The sequence below is a fragment of the Bombina bombina genome, chromosome 7 (genome assembly GCF_027579735.1).
Source record: "Bombina bombina isolate aBomBom1 chromosome 7, aBomBom1.pri, whole genome shotgun sequence".
NCBI lineage: Eukaryota > Metazoa > Chordata > Amphibia > Anura > Bombinatoridae > Bombina > Bombina bombina.
In genome coordinates, this window is record NC_069505.1 from 350133118 (window position 1) to 350154613 (window position 21496).

General features: G+C 39.4%; 1 protein-coding gene across 1 annotated transcript in view; it reads left to right on the forward strand.

Annotated features, from left to right (window-relative positions):
- STAB1 (stabilin 1) overlaps positions 1 to 3049 on the forward strand; it is a 1127460-nt gene extending 1124411 nt beyond the window's left edge. The window contains exons 68-69 of the mRNA XM_053721023.1: positions 1835 to 1945; positions 2469 to 3049. Coding sequence (XP_053576998.1) covers positions 1835 to 1945; positions 2469 to 2519 — 162 coding nt within the window. The 3' untranslated portion in view covers positions 2520 to 3049. The remainder of the gene's footprint in view (positions 1 to 1834; positions 1946 to 2468) is intronic.
- Positions 3050 to 21496: the final 18447 nt, after the last annotated feature.

Below are 21496 nucleotides of genomic sequence, written 5' to 3' on the forward strand. Positions count from 1 at the left end.
CCCCCATTTCTTTAGAAAGATATAAATAAACTAGAAACTGTCCAATGGAGGCTACTAAAATGGTACACGGTCTAAAATATAAAACGTACAAAGAAAGATTCTATGACCTAAATATTTATAGTTTAGAGAAGAGAAGGTACGAGATGACATGATAGGAAGGGCCTTAATAAAGAAGAAGCTTTTTCCACACAAAAATAAATAACAAAACAGGGGGTCACAATGTTAAATTAGAGAGTAGTAGATTCAGGAGAAATGTAAGGAAGCATTTTTTTACAGAAAGGGTGGTGGACTCATGGAATAAACTTTCAAAAGAGGTGGTAAATACAAAGTGTTCCATTTATTAGAGGCCCATGGTTTCAGGCTCACCTGAAACAGAAGTTAAGAAGCAGCGGTCATAAGACTGCTACTCCTTAACCTGTCCGCCACCTTTTAGTATCCGTGTGAAAAGGGGGCGGCATTGCACAAACATTTCACTAGCATATGCTGTCTGCATTTAACGATGTCGAGCAGACATGATTCGCTATAGCAAATCATGTCCGCTCGACACTTGGCAAATTTAGCCCAAAGACTATAAAGGAATTCAAAAATGCTTGGGACATGCATTAGACTATCCTAAGAAAACAGTAACTTGATGAGCCTTTTGGTTCTTATATACCGTCAAATTCTATGTTTCTTTATGTGCTGTTCAAAAAAGTATGCACTGGGGAGCTACCGGGGTGGTTATTCTATTTTCCTGGCCTCTTGTTGTCCTGATTACTCTTTGTCAGCTGCCTGTACTGACTACTTTGACTTCTGGATCCCCTGATCTTGGCCTGTCCCTGTTTATGTTAAGCCCAGTGACTCTAAGCCCATGATAAAGTGGTTAGACCAAACAACATACCCCATTTGAAATACTGTGGTTTGTCTATTTTTGAAAATAATATTCCATTATGGGGTCATTTTCTGTCCTGGGCTGTGATACTGCCTTAAAGGCTACATAGGCCCAGAAAATCTATTTGTCAAATTCCATGTAAATGGGCAGGACCCATATTTGGGCCTATAGCATCCTGGAATCCCAGAAAACCTGTACGTGGGGGGAATTGTAGTACTCTTGGGACATTGAAGAATACAAATATGGGTGTTTTATTGCAGTAAAGCCTATCAGGATTATGATATTCACAATAACAAATGTGTGTATGTGTTGGGGATTTTTTTATTTCTCACAATTAGATTTTATTCATATTAGTTCATATATAAATATTTGATGTCAAATGAAAGCCCTATTTGCCCTTTAAATAACAATGTATAATAAGAGCGGGTGCACTTAATGTGAAAGAGGTATATTATGGTAGAACAAACATATAGCTCAAATTCTAGGTTTTGTTTACATTCAGAACTTGGACAATTGCCTCTGTCCTTAAGGGGTTAAGTGTGTCAAGGTGACACATATAATACAAAAGTACTCGCCAAAATATCAGAATTTAAAAATGATAGAAAACAATTTAAAGGGACACTCAAGTCAAAATAAACTTTAATGATTCAGAAAGAGCATGGTTTCCCATGCTTCCATTATCAAATTATCTACAGTTTTTTTTATTATTTACACTTTCTGGGGAACAAGATCCTACTGAGAGCATGTGCACAAGCTAACAGGGTATCTGTATACCCTGTTCATTTGTCAGAAAAAAATCTACTGTTTGTTTGAAATTCAGAGTAGGTGTTAAATCATTGTCTTTTTAATATGCACTTGGTAATTCTACTGCATTGAGTGGTCGTTTAAATGTTACACTTTTATACAATTGATAGACTCTTCAATACAATGTCGGTTAAATGTGTCTTTGTTCTTTTCTTATAGGCTGAAGAAGATGAAGATGACACATACATAAATGGAAATGTGAATCCCCCACTGGTATCCATACCGAACCCAGTTTATGGAGCAAGCAATGCTTTTTTTGAGCCATTTGAAGTAAGCAATTAATACATTGATCCATGGAATAAATATCAAATGGTAGGGACATGTAAAGTAATAAAAGTCATGAATGTCGGAGATGTGTGTAAGGACATCATGAGAATGAATTAAACCTTTCAGAAGGGGATTTTACAAGACTAGTTTGTTGTTTTAAATTTGATGTCAGTTTGTTTCTATTTCAGAACTATATATATCACAGTTAAAGGGACACTAAACCCATTTTTTTTCCTTTAATGATTCAGATAGAGCATGCAATTTTAGCAACTTTCTAATTTACTCCTATTATCGTTTTTTCTTTGTTCTCTTGCTATCTTTATTTGAAAAGCAAGAATTTAAGCTTAGGAGCCAACCCATTTTTGGTTCAGAACCTGGGTTGTGCTTGCTGATTTGGTGGCTAAATGTAGCTAAATGAAAGAAAAAAAATTGGGTTTAGTATCCCTTTAACCGTCATCAGAAACACTTGTAATAGCTTTGAATGCTTGTTATATTTGTATAGGTTAATACATTTTTATTCTTGCAGGATTCTTTTGATGATAAAGATAACCAAGATGTTCTCAAACTATTTCATTGATATTTGTGACAAAAGAAATATTAACAAGAATTTATTTGGAAACAAGAAAAATGATCTGCCGTGCATTTGGATTGTCATCTTGTGAATGTTTCGCGGGTCACCTACACAACATACGTTGTACTTCTTATTACCCAGAATTCTTAAAAGCCATAGAAGCATTTTTTTAATAATTTTAATGATTTCTTATGTGCAAAAACTGGCAAATGACCTTTCTGGTGACTTGAGATTTATTACTAAATAGGAATCATTTTGTAACAGAGCAAAGATAAACTGTTTAGCGATAATTGAAAAGCTTTATTTAAAACATGTGATGATTCATTTTAAAAAAAATAAGGTCAGATATGTTATATCCAAATTTCCATAGACTGATCACAAGCATGTCATTTTAACCAATCAAACACTGGAATCATTGTTTACATAGTGAATGATTTCATAAAGCAACCATGGTCTATATGTATGATAAGAAAGAGTAAATAAGTAAACTCTATGAGAATACTGTTGTAATTATAATAAATGACAAAGATTAAAAATGTGTTTTTGAGTTCTTTTCTTCTGGGTTGTGGTGTCATAATTTACTTGTACTTATTAAGTCTGCTGGTTACTTACAGGTTGCCCTAAGTAAGTTACACCTTATAATTAATTGTGCCGCCCTATGTTGTGCTACCATATGTCACATTTGTGTTGTGTTTTGTTAAACTTTAGCATATTAAATGGTTGTGTCATGATGACTTAGGGGATATAACGACATATGTTACAAAGTGCTATTGTTTTCAAGCTTACTCTGGTGTGTTACTAACATCGTTCATACTTACTTTTGTGCATGAGGCTATAAAAATGTGTAGCCATTAACCACAATCAGACAATGGGCCTTCATTTTTAAATTCATACCTCTATGTGGTTCTTGTGTCATTAAATCTAGATTGTATGTGGGCACATTTGAGAAAGTGTGAGTATGTTTGAGAGTGTGTGTGTGTGTGTGTGTTTGAGAGATTGTGTGTATGAGAGTGTGAGTGTTTGAGAGTGTGTGTTTGAGAGAGTGTGCGTGCTTGAGAGATTGTGTGTTTGAGAGATTGTGTGTGTTTGAGAGATTGTGTGTGTTTGAGAGATTGTGTGTGTTTGAGAGATTGTGGGTGTTTGAGAGTGTGTGTGTGTTTGAGAGAGTGTGCGTGCTTGAGAGAGAGTGTCAGGAAACATCATTCCACCTTATCTTTTGCACTACCTGCTCTTTCAATTTACAATACCACCTTAACTTCTGAGTCCAACCCACCTACTCTATTTAACCTGTGCTGTGACGTCAGACAGGTGCTTAGTTATTGAGTTTAGTACCTGAGCTTGTGTTAACTCACTGTCTTGTGAATTTTGCTATTGGATATTACTTTTCAGTATCTACTCCACCCAGCGTGGTTTACTTCTCATCGGCTCTGTTATCAGTCTCTTTTTGTTCACTAAAGCCATACTGCTTATATACGAAACATTTGGGACTTAGCTGCTCTTCGCTCATCTGACTTCCACCTTCCACCTTGTGTGTTCCGATAACTGGATATCTGCCAAGATCATCGTATAGCCTGCACGAGCTCCTTGTGACATCATCCACGCTCCACCGGAGAACCGCTCAGCTCAGCTGTCAATCACTCCTCTCAGTTGATCACTGCCGCAGCACTCGGAGTCTCTCCTATCATCTCTCACAGCAGCTGAGGTAATTATGTAGCCTGTATCTGTTGCAATCTGGAACAAGCCTTGTAACAATTGTCATCCAGAACTATAATTGATACACTAAGGCCTAGATTTAGAGTTCGGCGGTAGCCGTCAAAACCAGCGTTAGAGGCTCCTAACGCTGGTTTTGGCCGCCCGCTGGTATTTGGAGTCAGTGATTAAAGGGTCTAACGCTCACTTTACAGCCGCGACTTTTCCATACCGCAGATCCCCCTACGCCATTTGCGTAGCCTATCTTTTCAATGGGATCTTTCTAACGCCGGTATTTAGAGTCGTTTCTGCAGTGAGCGTTAGAGCACTAACGACAAGATTCCAGCCGCCTGAAAAAAGCAGGAGTTAAGAGCTTTCTGGCTAACGCCGGTTTATAAAGCTCTTAACTACTGTACCCTAAAGTACACTAACACCCATAAACTACCTATGTACCCCTAAAACGAGCTCCCCCCACATCGCCGCCACTCGATTAAAAATTTTAACCCCTAATCTTCCGACCGCCACCTACGTTATACTTATGTACCCCTAATCTGCTGCCCCTAACCCCGCCGACCCCTATATTACATTTATTAACCCCTAATCTGCCCCCCACAACATCGCCGCCAGCTACTTAAAATAATTAACCCCTAATCTTCCGACCGCAAAGCGCCGCCACCTACGTTATCCTTATGTACCCCTAATCTGCTGCCCCTAACACCGCCGACCCCTATATTATATTTATTAACCCCTAATCTGCCCCCCACAACGTCGCCGACACCTGCCTACACTTATTAACCCCTAATCTGCCGAGCGGACCGCACCGCTACTATAATAAAGTTATTAACCCCTAACCCGCCTCACTAACCCTATCATAAATAGTATTAACCCCTAATCTGCCCTCCCTAACATCGCCGACACCTAACTTCAATTATTAACCCCTAATCTTCCGATCGGAGCTCACCGCTATTCTAATAAATGTATTAACCCCTAAAGCTAAGTCTAACCCTAACACTAACACCCCCCTAACTTAAATATAATTTTAATCTAACGAAATAAATTAACTCTTATTAAATAAATTAATCCTATTTAAAGCTAAATACTTACCTGTAAAATAAATCCTAATATAGCTACAATATAAATTATAATTACATTGTAGCTATTTTAGGATTAATATTTATTTTACAGGCAACTTGGTATTTATTTTAACTAGGTACAATAGCTATTAAATAGTTAAGAACTATTTAATAGTTACCTAGTTAAAATAATAACAAATTTACCTGTAAAATAAATCCTAACCTAAGATATAATTAAACCTAACACTACCCTATCAATAAAATAATTAAATAAACTACCTACAATTACCTACAATTAACCTAACACTACACTATCAATAAATTAAATAAACACAATTGCTACAAATAAATACAATTAAATAAACTAGCTAAAGTACAAAAAATAAAAAAGAACTAAGTTACAGAAAATAAAAAAATATTTACAAACATAAGAAAAATATTACAACAATTTTAAACTAATTACACCTACTCTAAGCCCCCTAATAAAATAACAAAGCCCCCCAAAATAAAAAATTCCCTACCCTATTCTAAATTAAAAAAGTTACAAGCTCTTTTACCTTACCAGCCCTGAACAGGGCCCTTTGCGGGGCATGCCCCAAGAAGTTCAGCTCTTTTGCCTGTAAAAAAAAACATACAATACCCCCCCCCAACATTACAACCCACCACCCACATACCCCTAATCTAACCCAAACCCCCCTTAAATAAACCTAACACTAATCCCCTGAAGATCTTCCTACCTTGTCTTCACCATACCAGGTTCACCGATCCGTCCTGGCTCCAAGATCTTCATCCAACCCAAGCGGGGGTTGGCGATCCATAATCCGGTGCTGAAGAGGTCCAGAAGAGGCTCCAAAGTCTTCATCCTATCCGGCAAGAAGAGGACATCCGGACCGGCAAACATCTTCTCCAAGCCGCATCTTCTATCTTCTTCCATCCGGTGCGGAGCGGGTCCATCTTGAAGCAGGCGACGCGGATCCATCCTCTTCTTCCGATGTCTCCCGACGAATGACGGTTCCTTTAAGGGACGTCATCCAAGATGGCGTCCCTCGAATTCCGATTGGCTGATAGGATTCTATCAGCCAATCGGAATTAAGGTAGGAATTTTCTGATTGGCTGATGGAATCAGCCAATCAGAATCTAGTTCAATCCGATTGGCCGATCCAATCAGCCAATCAGATTGAGCTCGCATTCTATTGGCTGATCGGAACAGCCAATAGAATGCGAGCTCAATCTGATTGGCTGATTGGATCAGCCAATCGGATTGAACTTGATTCTGATTGGCTGATTCCATCAGCCAATCAGAAAATTCCTACCTTAATTCCGATTGGCTGATAGAATCCTATCAGCCAATCGGAATTCGAGGGACGCCATCTTGGATGACGTCCCTTAAAGGAACCGTCATTCGTCGGGAGACATCGGAAGAAGAGGATGGATCCGCGTCGCCTGCTTCAAGATGGACCCGCTCCGCACCGGATGGAAGAAGATAGAAGATGCGGCTTGGAGAAGATGTTTGCCGGTCCGGATGTCCTCTTCTTGCCGGATAGGATGAAGACTTTGGAGCCTCTTCTGGACCTCTTCAGCACCGGATTATGGATCGCCAACCCCCGCTTGGGTTGGATGAAGATCTTGGAGCCAGGACGGATCGGTGAACCTGGTATGGTGAAGACAAGGTAGGAAGATCTTCAGGGGATTAGTGTTAGGTTTATTTAAGGGGGGTTTGGGTTAGATTAGGGGTATGTGGGTGGTGGGTTGTAATGTTGGGGGGGGGTATTGTATGTTTTTTTTTACAGGCAAAAGAGCTGAACTTCTTGGGGCATGCCCCGCAAAGGGCCCTGTTCAGGGCTGGTAAGGTAAAAGAGCTTGTAACTTTTTTAATTTAGAATAGGGTAGGGAATTTTTTATTTTGGGGGGCTTTGTTATTTTATTAGGGGGCTTAGAGTAGGTGTAATTAGTTTAAAATTGTTGTAATATTTTTCTTATGTTTGTAAATATTTTTTTATTTTCTGTAACTTAGTTCTTTTTTATTTTTTGTACTTTAGCTAGTTTATTTAATTGTATTTATTTGTAGCAATTGTGTTTATTTAATTTATTGATAGTGTAGTGTTAGGTTAATTGTAGGTAATTGTAGGTAGTTTATTTAATTATTTTATTGATAGGGTAGTGTTAGGTTTAATTATATCTTAGGTTAGGATTTATTTTACAGGTAATTTTGTAATTATTTTAACTAGGTAACTATTAAATAGTTCTTAACTATTTAATAGCTATTGTACCTAGTTAAAATAAATACCAAGTTGCCTGTAAAATAAATATTAATCCTAAAATAGCTAAAATATAATTATAATTTATATTGTAGCTATATTAGGGTTTATTTTACAGGTAAGTATTTAGCTTTAAATAGGAATCATTTATTTAATAAGAGTTAATTTATTTCGTTATATGTAAATTATATTTAAGTTAGGGGGGTGTTAGTGTTAGGGTTAGACTTAGCTTTAGGGGTTAATACATTTATTAGAATAGCGGTGAGCTCCGATCGGAAGATTAGGGGTTAATAATTGAAGGTAGGTGTCGGCGATGTTAGGGAGGGCAGATTAGGGGTTAATACTATTTATGATAGGGTTAGTGAGACGGATTAGGGGTTAATAACTTTATTATAGTAGCGCTCAGGTCCGCTCGGCAGATTAGGGGTTAATAAGTGTAGGCAGGTGTCGGCGACGTTGTGGGGGGCAGATTAGGGGTTAATAAATATAACATAGGGGTCGGCGATGTTAGGGCAGCAGATTAGGGGTACATAGGGATAACGTAGGTTGCGGCGGTTTACGGAGCGGAAGATTAGGGGTTAAAACTGTAATGCAGGGGTCAGCGATAGCGGGGGCGGCAGATTAGGGGTTAATAAGTGTAAGGTTAGGGGTGTTTAGACTCGGGGTACATGTTAGAGTGTTAGGTGCAGACGTAGGAAGTGTTTCCCCATAGGAAACAATGGGGCTGCGTTAGGAGCTGAACGCTGCTTTTTTGCAGGTGTTAGGTTTTTTTTCAGCTCAAACAGTCCCATTGTTTCCTATGGGAGAATCGTGCACGAGCACGTTTTTGATGCCGGCCGCGTCCGTAAGCAACTCTGGTATCGAGAGTTGCATTTGCGGTAAAAATGCTCTACGCTCCTTTTTTGGAGCCTAACGCAGCATTTGTTTTAACTCTCGATACCAGAGTTAAATTTATGGTGCGGCCAGAAAAAAGCCCGCGGAGCGTTAACAGCCCTTTTACCGCCGAACTCCAAATCTAGGCCTAACTATTCCTCTGGCCTATCTTTCCTCAGCTAGACAAACCATATGAGACTGCTTCAGGTTTTTACATGTATCACTCAAAATGTTGAAGGACTAGTAATTCACTCCAAGACACTGGGATTATTTTTCACATAAAATAATCTAGAGCTGAGTGATACATTCACTTAAAGATCCGCAGTTGTAGATTCAGTATTTTAGTCACATAAGTGTTGCACTGAGATAGCATTACAGAGAGAGAGAGTGTGTGTGAGTGTATTTGTATGAAAAGTGTGTTTGAATAACTGTGTGAGTTTGTCAGTGTTTGTAAGTGTTTGTATTTTTAAGTTTTATTACACAGAAGAAGAAAGTGCACGCATATTTTCTTATCTAAGGATCTTTTGGACTATGAGCTATTTTGCTGTGGACTTAAATTTCTTCAAATAACTTTTTTAAGAGGTCTTCTGACCCAATATTTGGGAGCCACTCAGATAAATATGAATGTTGGATCTAATTGGGTTACAATAAGGGTTTTCCAAATAAATCTGCAAAATTATAATGACAAAATGCCTCTGTTTTTTTTTTAAATTGTTTTCACCCCCTTCAGCTTTTTTGAAAAACGATCACACATTAATTAGACTTGTGATCTATGTGTACTTTTTCAACATTAGGGTCATAGGAAGTATCTAAAATGTTATTGTTTTTCATCAACAGAAATTTTCAATAAGTCAGATGATTTTCAACTGGAAGTTTTTAACTTCCTTTTACTTAAAGGGACAGTCAAGTCCAAAAAAAACTTTCATGATTCAAAAAGGGCATGTAATTTTAAACAACTTTCCAATTTACTTTTCTCCAACATTGGTGTGTCCGGTCCACGGCGTCATCCTTACTTGTGGGAATATCTCTTCCCCAACAGGAAATGGCAAAGAGTCCCAGCAAAGCTGGCCATATAGTCCCTCCTAGGCTCCGCCCACCCCAGTCATTCTCTTTGCCGTTGCACAGGCAACATCTCCACAGAGATGGTTAAGAGTATGTGGTGTTTAGTTGTAGTTTTTTATTCTACTATCAAGAGTTTGTTATTTTAAAATAGTGCTGGTATGTACTATTTACTCTGAAACAGAAAAAGATGAAGATTTCTGTTTGTGAGAGGGAGATGATTTTAGCAGACAGTAACTAAAATCGGTTGCTGTTTCCACATAGGACTGTTGAGATGAAGTAACTTCAGTTGGGGGAAACAGTTAGAAGACTTTTCTGCTTAAGGTATGACTAGCCATATTTCTAACAAGACTGTGTAATGCTGGAAGGCTGTCATTTCCCCTCATGGGGACCGGTAAGCCATTTTCTTAGTCTCAAACAGAATAAAGGGCTTAATATGGGCTATAAAACTGGTAGACACTTTTATGGGCAAAATCGATTGCTTTATTTGGACATTTTATATATGTTTATGCTGATAATTCACACTTATAAACTTGGGGAACGTTTTTTAACGTCAGGCACTATGTTAGACACCTTTTCCAGTCAGGAAGGGCCTTCCCAGTTGTAGGCTAAGCCTCATTTTCGCGCCATTACTGCGCAGTTGTTTTTGAGAGCAAGACATGCAGATGCATGTGTGAGGACCTGAAAGTAGTTGGAAAAGTTCCTAGAAGGCGTCATTTGGTATCGTATTCCCCTCAGGGCTTGGTAAAGTCACAGCAAAGGCTGTATCTGGGACTGTATAGGGGTTAAATCTGTAACTGGCTCCGGTTTCGTTATTTTAAGGGTTAAAGCTCTGAAAATTGGTGTGCAATACTTTTAATGCTTTAAGACACTGTGGTGAACAATATTTGAACAATTCCTTCATATTTTTTCACATATTCAGTAATAAAGTGTGCTCTGTTTAAAATTTAAAGAGACAGTAACGGTTTTGTTTTAAAACGGTTTTTGTGCTTTATTGACAAGTTTAAGCCTGTTTAACATGTCTGTGCCTTCAGATAAGCTATGTTCTATATGTAGGAAAGTCAATGTGTCTCCCCCTTCAAAATTGTGTGATAATTGTGCCATAGCATCCAAACAATGTAAGGACAGTACTGTCACAGATAATGAAGTTGCCCAAGATGATTCATCAGATGAAGGGAGTAGACATGGTTCTACATCATCTCCTTCTGTGTCTATACCAGTTTTGCCCACGCAGGAGGCCCCTAGTACTTCTAGCGCGCCAATGCTTATTACCATGCAACAATTGACGGCTGTAATGGATAACTCCATAGCAAATATTTTATCCAAAATGCCTGCATATCAGAGAAAGCGCGATTGCTCTGTTTTAAACACTGAAGAGCAGGAGGGCGCTGATGATAATAGTTCTGTCATACCCTCACACCAATCTGAAGGGGCCATGAGGGAGGTTTTGTCAGATGGGGAAATTTCAGATTCAGGAAAAATTTCTCAGCAGGCTGAACCTGATGTTGTGACATTTAAATTTAAATTAGAACATCTCCGCGCACTGCTTAAGGAGGTGTTATCTACTCTGGATGATTGTGACAACTTGGTCATTCCAGAAAAATTATGCAAGATGGACAAGTTCCTAGAGGTTCCGGTGCACCCAGACGCTTTTCCTATACCCAAGCGGGTGGCGGACATAGTGAATAAGGAGTGGGAGAAGCCCGGCATACCTTTTGTTCCCCCTCCTATATTTAAGAAATTATTTCCTATGGTCGACCCCAGAAAGGACTTATGGCAGACAGTCCCTAAGGTCGAGGGGGCAGTTTCTACTCTAAACAAGCGCACTACTATTCCTATCGAGGATAATTGTGCTTTCAAAGATACTATGGATAAAAAATTGGAGGGTTTGCTTAAAAAGATTTTTGTACAGCAAGGTTACCTTCTACAACCCATTTTGTGCATTGTTCCTGTCACTACAGCAGCGTGGTTCTGGTTCGAGGAACTAGAAAAGTCTCAGTAGAGAGACTCCATATGAGGAGGTTATGGACAGAGTTCACGCACTTAAGTTGGCTAACTCTTTTATTTTAGATGCCGCTTTGCAATTAGCTAGATTAGCGGCGAAAAATTCAGGGTTTGCAATTGTGGCGCGCAGAGCGCTGTGGCTAAAGTCTTGGTCAGCGGATGTATCATCCAAGACAAAATTGCTTAACATCCCCTTCAAGGGTAAAATTCTCTTTGGACCAGAATTGAAAGAGATTATTTCAGACATCACTGGGGGAAAGGGCCACGCCCTCCCACAAGATAGGCCTTTCAAAGCCAAGAATAAGTCTAATTTTCGTTCCTTTCGTAATTTCAGGAACGGACTGGCCTCTAATTCTGCATCCTCTAAGCAAGAGGGTAATGCCTCACAGACCAAACCAGCCTGGAAACCGATGCAAGGCTGGAACAGGGGTAAGCAGGCCAAGAAGCCTGCCGCTGCTAACAAAACAGCATGAAGGAGTAGCCCCCGATCCGGGACCGGATCTAGTGGGGGGCAGACTCTCTCTCTTTGCTCAGGCTTGGGCAAGAGATGTTCAGGATCCCTGGACGCTAGAAATAGTTTCTCAGGGTTATCTTCTGGAATTCAAGGAACTACCCCCAAGGGGAAGGTTCCACATGTCTCACTTATCCTCAAACCAAATAAAGAGACAGGCGTTCTTACATTGTGTAGAAGACCTGTTAAAGATGGGAGTGATACACCCAGTTCCAATGACGGAACAAGGAATGGGATTTTACTCAAATCTGTTCGTAGTTCCCAAAAAAGAGGGAACTTTCAGACCAATTCTGGATTTAAAGATCCTAAACAAATTTCTCAGGGTACCATCGTTCAAAATGGAAACCATTCTAACAATTCTACCCACTATCCAGGAAGGTCAATTTATGACTACCGTGGATCTAAAGGATGCATACCTACATATTCCTATCCACAAAGGACATCATCAGTTCCTAAGGTTCGCCTTTCTGGACAAACATTACCAGTTTGTGGCCCTCCCATTCGGATTAGCCACTGCTCCAAGGATTTTCACAAAGGTACTCGGGTCCCTTCTAGCGGTTCTAAGACCGAGGGGCATTGCAGTAGTACCATACTTGGACGACATTCTAATACAAGCATCGTCCTTTTCAAAAGCAAGGGCTCATACAGACATTGTTCTGGCCTTTCTCAGATCTCACGGATGGAAGGTGAACATAGAAAAAAGTTCTCTGTCTCCGTCAACAAGAGTTCCCTTCTTGGGAACAATAATAGATTCCTTAGAAATGAGAATTTTTCTGACAGATGTCAGAAAGTCAAAACTTCTAAGCGCTTGTCAAGTTCTTCATTCTGTTCCACGTCCTTCCATAGCTCAGTGCATGGAAGTAGTAGGGTTGATGGTTGCAGCAATGGACATAGTTCCTTTTGCGCGAATTCAAGACCATTACAACTGTGCATGCTGAAACAGTGGAATGGGGACTATACAGACTTGTCTCCAGTGATTCAAGTAGATCAGAAGACCAGAGATTCACTCCGTTGGTGGCTAACCCTGGATCACCTATCCCAGGGAATGAGCTTCCGCAGACCAGAGTGGGTCATTGTCACGACCGACGCCAGTCTAGTGGGCTGGGGCGCGGTCTGGGAATCCCTGAAAGCTCAGGGACTATGGTCTCGGGAAGAGTCTCTTCTCCCGATAAACATTCTGGAACTAAGAGCGATATTCAATGCTCTCAGGGCTTGGCCTCAGCTTGCAAAGGCCAGATTCATAAGATTCCAATCAGACAACATGACGACTGTTGCGTATATCAATCATCAAGGGGGAACAAGGAGTTCCCTGGCGATGAAAGAGGTGACCAAAATAATACAATGGGCGGAGGATCACTCCTGCCATCTATCTGCGATCCACATCCCAGGTGTGGAAAACTGGGAAGCGGATTATCTGAGTCGTCAGACTTTCCATCCGGGGGAGTGGGAACTCCACCCGGAGATCTTTGCCCAGTTGACTCAATTATGGGGCATTCCAGACATGGATCTGATGGCGTCTCGTCAGAACTTCAAGGTTCCTTGCTACGGGTCCAGATCCAGGGATCCCAAGGCGACTCTAGTCGATGCACTAGTAGCGCCTTGGACCTTCAACCTAGCTTATGTGTTTCCACCGTTTCCTCTCATTCCCAGGCTGGTAGCCAGATCAAACAGGAGAGGGCCTCGGTGATCTTGATAGGTCCTGCGTGGCCACGCAGGACTTGGTATGCAGACCTGGTGAATATGTCATCGGTTCCACCATGGAAGCTACATTTGAGACAGGACCTTCTTGTTCAGGGTCCATTCGAACATCCAAATCTGGTCTCCCTCCAGCTGACGGCTTGGAGATTGAACGCTTGATTCTATCAAAGCGTGGGTTTTCAGATTCTGTGATAGATACTCTGGTTCAAGCCAGAAAACCGGTAACTAGAAAGATTTACCATAAAATATGGAAAAGATATATCTACTGGTGTGAATCCAAGGGATTCCCATGGAATAAGATAAAAATTCCTAAGATTCTTTCCTTTCTGCAAGAAGGTTTGGATAAAGGATTATCTGCGAGTTCTCTAAAGGGACAGATTTCTGCTTTATCTGTCTTACTACACAAACGACTGGCAGCTGTGCCAGATGTTCAAGCATTTGTTCAGGCTCTGGTTAGGATCAAGCCTGTTTACAGACCTTTGACTCCTCCTTGGAGTTTAAATCTAGTTCTTTCAGTTCTTCAAGGGGTTCCGTTTGAACCTCTACATTCCATAGATATTAAGTTGTTATCTTGGAAAGTTTTGTTTTTGGTTGCTATTTCTTCTGCTAGAAGAGTTTCAGAGTTATCTGCTCTGCAGTGTTCTCCGCCCTATCTGGTGTTCCATGCAGATAAGGTGGTTTTGCGTACTAAGCCTGGTTTTCTTCCAAAGGTTGTTTCTAACAAAAATATTAACCAGGAGATAGTTGTACCTTCTTTGTGTCCGAATCCAGTTTCAAAGAAGGAACGTTTGTTACACAATTTGGACGTAGTCCGTGCTCTAAAATTCTATTTAGAAGCTACAAAAGATTTCAGACAAACATCTTCTCTGTTTGTCGTCTATTCTGATAAAAGGAGAGGTCAAAAAGCGACTTCTACCTCTCTTTCCTTTTGGCTTAAGAGCATCATCCGATTGGCTTACGAGACTGCCAGACGGCAGCCTCCTGAAAGAATCACAGCTCACTCCACTAGGGCTGTGGCTTCCACATGGGCCTTCAAGAACGAGGCTTCTGTTGATCAGATATGTAAGGCAGCGACTTGGTCTTCACTGCACACTTTTGCCAAATTTTACAAATTTGATACTTTTGCTTCTTCGGAGGCTATTTTTGGGAGAAAGGTTTTGCAAGCCGTGGTGCCTTCCGTTTAGGTAACCTGATTTGCTCCCTCCCTTCATCCGTGTCCTAAAGCTTTGGTATTGGTTCCCACAAGTAAGGATGACGCCGTGGACCGGACACACCAATGTTGGAGAAAACAGAATTTATGCTTACCTGATAAATTACTTTCTCCAACGGTGTGTCCGGTCCACGGCCCGCCCTGGTTTTTTAATCAGGTCTGATGAATTATTTTCTCTAACTGCAGTCACCACGGTACCATATGGTTTCTCCTATATTTTTCCTCCTGTCCGTCGGTCGAATGACTGGGGTGGGCGGAGCCTAGGAGGGACTATATGGCCAGCTTTGCTGGGACTCTTTGCCATTTCCTGTTGGGGAAGAGATATTCCCACAAGTAAGGATGACGCAGTGGACTGGACACACCGTTGGAGAAAGTAATTTATCAGGTAAGCATAAATTCTGTTTTATCACCAATTTTGCTTTTTTCTCTTCGTATTCTTAGTTGAAAGCTAAACTTAGGAGGTTCATATGCTAATTTCCTTGAAGGCCGCCTCTAAGCTGAATGCATTTTGACTACTACAGGGAGTGTTAGTTCATGTGTTTCATATAGATAACATTGAGTTTGTGCACGTGACTTTACAGAGGAGTGAACACTGATTGGCTAAAATGCAAGTCTGTCAAAGAACTGAAATAAGGGGGCAGTCTGCAGATGCTTAGATGCAAGGTAATTACAGAGGTAAAATGTGTATTATTATAACAGTGTTGGTTATGCAAAACTGGGGAATGAGTAATTAAGGGATTATCTATCTTTTGACTGTCCCTTTAAGCCCACAGAGCACGTGGGAAAATGGCAAACAGATTTCAGTTCATGGACTAGCAGTTAAATTGGTGCCTGATTTAGGCAGACATTTACTAGAATGGATTTTTTTCCTTAAAGGGACAGTCTACAACAGAATTTGTTTAAAAAGATAGATAATTCTGGGGCGGAGCCGGACACGGTTAAAGATGGCTCTGTAACACCAACTCCATTAATCTACTGTATTGCACATCGTAGCCCATCTGAAATATGCAAGATCAGCTCTCCTGGGATGCAGTGATGTGGAGGAGTCACATATGTGAACGGCTTTGACGGATCCAAAGTGGTACACTGAAGATAAGTTGCACAGTAAGAAATAGGCACCATCTTGAAATGCCCAATATAGTCTGTCCGTCACATATGGGATTCTAAGCCCTGCTGTCTGGAGCGTCTATATCACACCAACTAAGGTAACTTTACAAACCCATTACCCTCATAATCCCTCTGGACGCGGTCAGATCCGCCAAGGGGAGAGTTTTAAAGGTAATCGCTTATCCTCAAAATCTATACCATCCCTCTGGACGCGGTGAGATCCGCCGAGGGGATTGTGAATTGCCACTTTATTAACAGCTCTTAGCGTCTGTGAGTCCATTTGACACTCCTTGTCTTTGGTGTTTTTAATAACGTATTCTTTATTTTTATTAATCCATGCTTTTTAAGCACTGCTACTCGCACATTTGTTTTTGCACCACATATAGTTTAATCTGAGGGGTTTAACTGTTTTAGCAGCAGGATTATTCATTCCTTAGGTGCTCCTATCTCTTTCGATTTAACCATTAAAGATGACAACAACAAAAATTATAAAACCTGCTAAGCTTACAAAGACAATAACAGCTAAAGAACCCCTAGTAAACAGCTTTTTTTCAGCTAACATTAGAGCTTCTACTGCATCTGATCTAGAGCTTCCGAGCACCCCTGATAGAGAGCTTAGTTCCTCAAGTTCAATGTCACCTCCACAAGATTCAACCACACAAGTTCCAACTTCTCTACTTTCCTCCTTGGCATCTAGATCCTGCATGAAAGGTCCTGCATGAAAGAGTAGAAAAAAAGAGTAGTAGTTAAGGCTGTCCAAAGCAGGTATAATATAAAACTTAACGTTTAATAGGATACAATAAAAAATGTGTACAAAACCTACTAGTGTAGGTATATATAAAACTTAGATTAATTTTTCCTCTCTAGTCCGGGGGTGAGTGATGCTTATAACTCTCCCTGATTGATCCTCAAACTATAATATACTTCATGGGAAACACTTGTATTGACTTCCCTCATTATGGAAAGATTTAGATGATGAATACATTCATATCATAACCAAAGTATCTCTCTATAGGATGTATAAGTTTTCATGGATATTTCATCAACAAAAAGTAAATTATGTTTTAATATAGAAAATTAAACCTAAAGAAAAAAAAAAAAAGTGACAATGGTTTACAAATCAAACACTTTGCATCTAGAAAATAAAGAGTTATTAACTCCCCCTCTTCTGGGGAAAGTTGTAATGGTGTAGTGGTCTACTTACCGGTTAATAATATATTATTGGCAAATGCATGATGTAATGTCTTTGGATATGTATTTTGTTTATATGCTCTTCTATGTTTTTTACACCTCAATAAAAAAAACTTGATTATAAAAAAAAAACTTAGATTAAAATGAACAAAAAGCTAGCATGTCCACTGAAACCCCTACACGTTACCAATAAATGCTGACAAGCAAATAATCTATATCAATGTAGTAATACTAAGCGAGGTGAGGACAAGTATACTTAGGCAGGTAAATACCCAAAAAGGCTCACGGATTGCACAAGCAGACTAACTAGAAAAGAGGATTGACCTCCATACATATATTCTATCTAAGTGCAATGCTGGAACAGCATAAGCCTGCCCAAGCAACAAGATCCTAATACTTAATGCTTGTTATACCAATAATAAAAGATCCTATATGGAAGGTAACAAGGGGAATTACAAAGGGATAGCTAGACTATAACAAGCGCTTGATGCGCATTTCGCCAGTCATGGCTTTTTCAAAGGCTAACTTGACTTGCGGGAGCCCCACTGTCTATATAGAGATTATCAACCAATCAGGGGGTGAGGATTTACTCACACCCCTGTGGGAACCAATCCTAAACGTACCCCTATCATTGGATAGGTGTTTGTCACAAGGTCACTGCGTAATATGACGCAGGGAGGAGTGGGGGTGTGGTCATGTAGAGAAACACGAACCCATGTTCATAAATTGACCTGTCAAAAGATACCCACTGGAATAAACGTGATCACGGATCAATACATATAATGCAATAGATATTTTTGGATTGAGACGATAAGTGATTGAATATTTATTCACACTACAAGGGTTTCTGTCTCTGAGAGGATACGATTATGATAGTTACCCATGCATCACATCAGATTTTCACAATAACACACATATAACGCAAATGTGGGAGATGTATTAATACCGTAAGATTGGATAGATGTTCACTTATTAGCATATCCGGATTACCCCCTGTGCAAGGTATACTCAGTTATTGATTATAAAGTACCATTTAGTTTAATAGTTTATGTGAACAGGCCAGTAGATTTCTGGACCTATATCTGAGGGCTATAGTTTGGTCTCTACCATTGTTTACTAGGGATACAATGGATATTCTTTGTAAAATAAATGGACTATCAGTGGAACATGACGCAATACTTATTACATGTGATGTAGAATCACTATACACATCAATTAAACATAATCTTGGATGTGAAGCAGTAAAATATTTCCTTAGTATGCAGTCCACTGAGAAATCAGATCGCAATTAATTTATCGTAAGTTTACTTAGTTTCGTTTTGAAACACAACTATTTTGTTTTCAATGACAAATTTTACTTGCAAATCCAAGGCACCGCAATAGGGTCATCATGTGCACCCACCTATGCCAATATCTATCTGGGCTGGTGGAAAAGGGAACATGTATTTAATGAAAGTATGTCTTCATATACAATACATATTAGTCTATGGTGCAGGTATATAGATGACCTGTTCATTATATGGACAGGTAGTGAGGACTTATTTAAGGAATTTATAAATATCTTGAACCAAAACTAAATTAATCTTAAACTCACCTTCAATTTGAGCAAAGAAAAAGTGTAATTCCTAGATGTGATCATTTTTAAAGATGATGATATTTTACTTAAAACAGACCGTTATAGGAAAGAGCCACTAACTCAATTCTCTATAACAAACACTTGGGTCACCAGAGGGCGCTATTCACATGTAAATTGCAACAAGTAGGTACCATGAAAAAGGGTACATAGTTTCCAGTTCAACAACGAATATATTTCATATAAACCAAAAGCTTATAATGCAAAGTGGACATTTATTAAATCAAATGTACAATTCTACAGTGTAAAATATAAAAACGTCTGTTTAATGTTCTGATGAATTGCTAACACTCAAAGTCCCAAATGTGTATCTAGAGGATCACAGTCTCTCCGGCAGCACTCTCCAAAATTCCCCGGCAGGAGATCAGTACTTCTAGAAATGCAAACAAAGAGAGGCGCCCAAATGTGTGTATCGATCAGAGAAAACAAGCACATACAACTGACGATCTGTGTGCAGGGTACTCACAATAGCGAAGAGCACACCAATGTGCTTGTGGATACAGGCTGGTGATCTGAGCTGACCAGCTGGCTCACTCCGGTATGAAGTCTCCTATACCCAATCCGGATGTCTGGTAGTGTCCAACTTGCTTGATAAAGTTGCCAGGCGGTAGTTATTTAAAAAACAATACTTTATTAAAAGCACTGCACATAATAGCCTTGGAACATCAAAATATCACAGCAAGCATATATGGAAATATGAACAAATTCTTATTGCTATGCGTTTCTCGGCTCTCCTGGCCGTTTCATCAGGCATAATAAAACAAACATTTCAACCGGCTTAAATTGCTGCCACTACCAGACGTAACATTTACTCCCCAATAATGGGAGTGTGTGCTATTAGCCAATGGTGTTGCGAGATTCGGTAGGAGTGTGTACATACCTTCGCTCCTTCCCTTATAAACTACTGACAATTAACTGTTTCGCTTTGTTGATCATTTTTTAAAAACATTTGTTATGTGCCAAAATAAGTCTGCAGACATTGACGACTGATATCCCATTTCTAATCCCTACCAAATGAAAAATAATTGCCGAGTGACACTGTCTATTGCAACAAGTGAACAGCAACCAAAATCTGTTGTGCGGACAAAGGGAACCTGCAGTTTTCAATAGGAGTAAGTTACCTCTTCAATAATGAAATTATAAAAATTATACTTGTGCGCTCACTATACTATAACAAATAGTGTTGCGGGTGTGAAATGGACTCTTTTCAATAAGTGGGAAGGACCTTTCCAATAGACTGTGATAAAAATTGTGCTTGTGCACTAGCTATGCTAAAACGATTAGTATAACGGATATGAATTAGACTTTATATAATGTGAAATCTATACTCGAAATCTAAGTGCATACTTAATTGAATGATAATGTGAAACTACATAAAATCTAACTTATACTAAAATTGTGTGTGGCCGTTCTATAATTCTCTATATGTAGCCCATGATCATTATAAATATAATAAAGTTTCTGTGTAAGTCTGTACTATCTACATATTAATAATCTAAACTCTGTACTATTACTATTGGCTATGAGCTGACACTCCCATTAGGGGAGGTAAATGTTATGTGTAAGAGCGAAGGTATGTACACACTCCTACCGAATCTCGCAACGCCATTGGCTAATAGCACACACTCCCATTATGGGGGAGTAAATGTTACATCTAGTAGTGGCAACAATTTAAGCCGGTTGAAATGTTTGTTTTATTATGCCTGATGAAACGGCCAGGAGAGCCGAGAAACACGTAGCAATAAGAATTTGTTCATATTTCCATATATGCTTGCTGTGATATTTTGATGTTCCAAGGCTATTATGTGCAGTGCTTTTAATAAAGTATTGTTTTTTAAATAACTACTGCCTGGCAACTTTATCAAGCAAGTTGGACACTACCAGACATCCGGATTGGGTATAGGAGACTTCATACCAGAGTGAGCCAGCTGGTCAGCTCAGATCACCAGCTTGTATCCACAAGCACATTGGTGTGCTCTTCGCTATTGTGAGTACCCTGCACACAGATCGTCAGTTGTATGTGCTTGTTTTCTCTGATCGATACACACATTTGGGTGCCTCTCTTTGTTTGCATTTCTAGAAGAACTAACTCTACAATATGATAGTTGTCACACTACCCAAACCAAAAAGGCTATCCCAATAGGGGAATTTCTTAGATTTAGAAGGAACTGTACAGACTTTACGGTTTTTAACAGAAGAGCTAAAGAACTTAAGTCACGTTTGATGGCAAGAGGCTATACCCGCAGGGTAATTCGGAGAGCATATCAAAGAGCTAAAAGAACCCCAAGACATCAACTATTGATTCCAAAGAAGAAACTAAAAAATACCTACAATGAAATCAGATTTGTTACAACCTTTAATGCTGATTATCAGTGTATAAATAATATTCTGAATAGACATTGCAGCATTTTGAAATCTGATCAAGACCTATCTGATCAAGACAAAGATCGTGGAAAACAGGGAGAGAGAAAAATCCAAATTTTTTTTGTTTTGTTTTGTTTTGTTTTGTCTTGTTTTGAGAAGAAAAAAAAAAAAAAAAAAAAAAAAAGACCTATCTCAAATTGTCGGGGAAAAAATAAATACCTGTTGGAGAAGAGCCCCTACTACTGGAAATAAATTAGGCAAAAGTCACTTTACTAGAAAAAATCAGAGTACTAAAAATATATGTGGTACATAT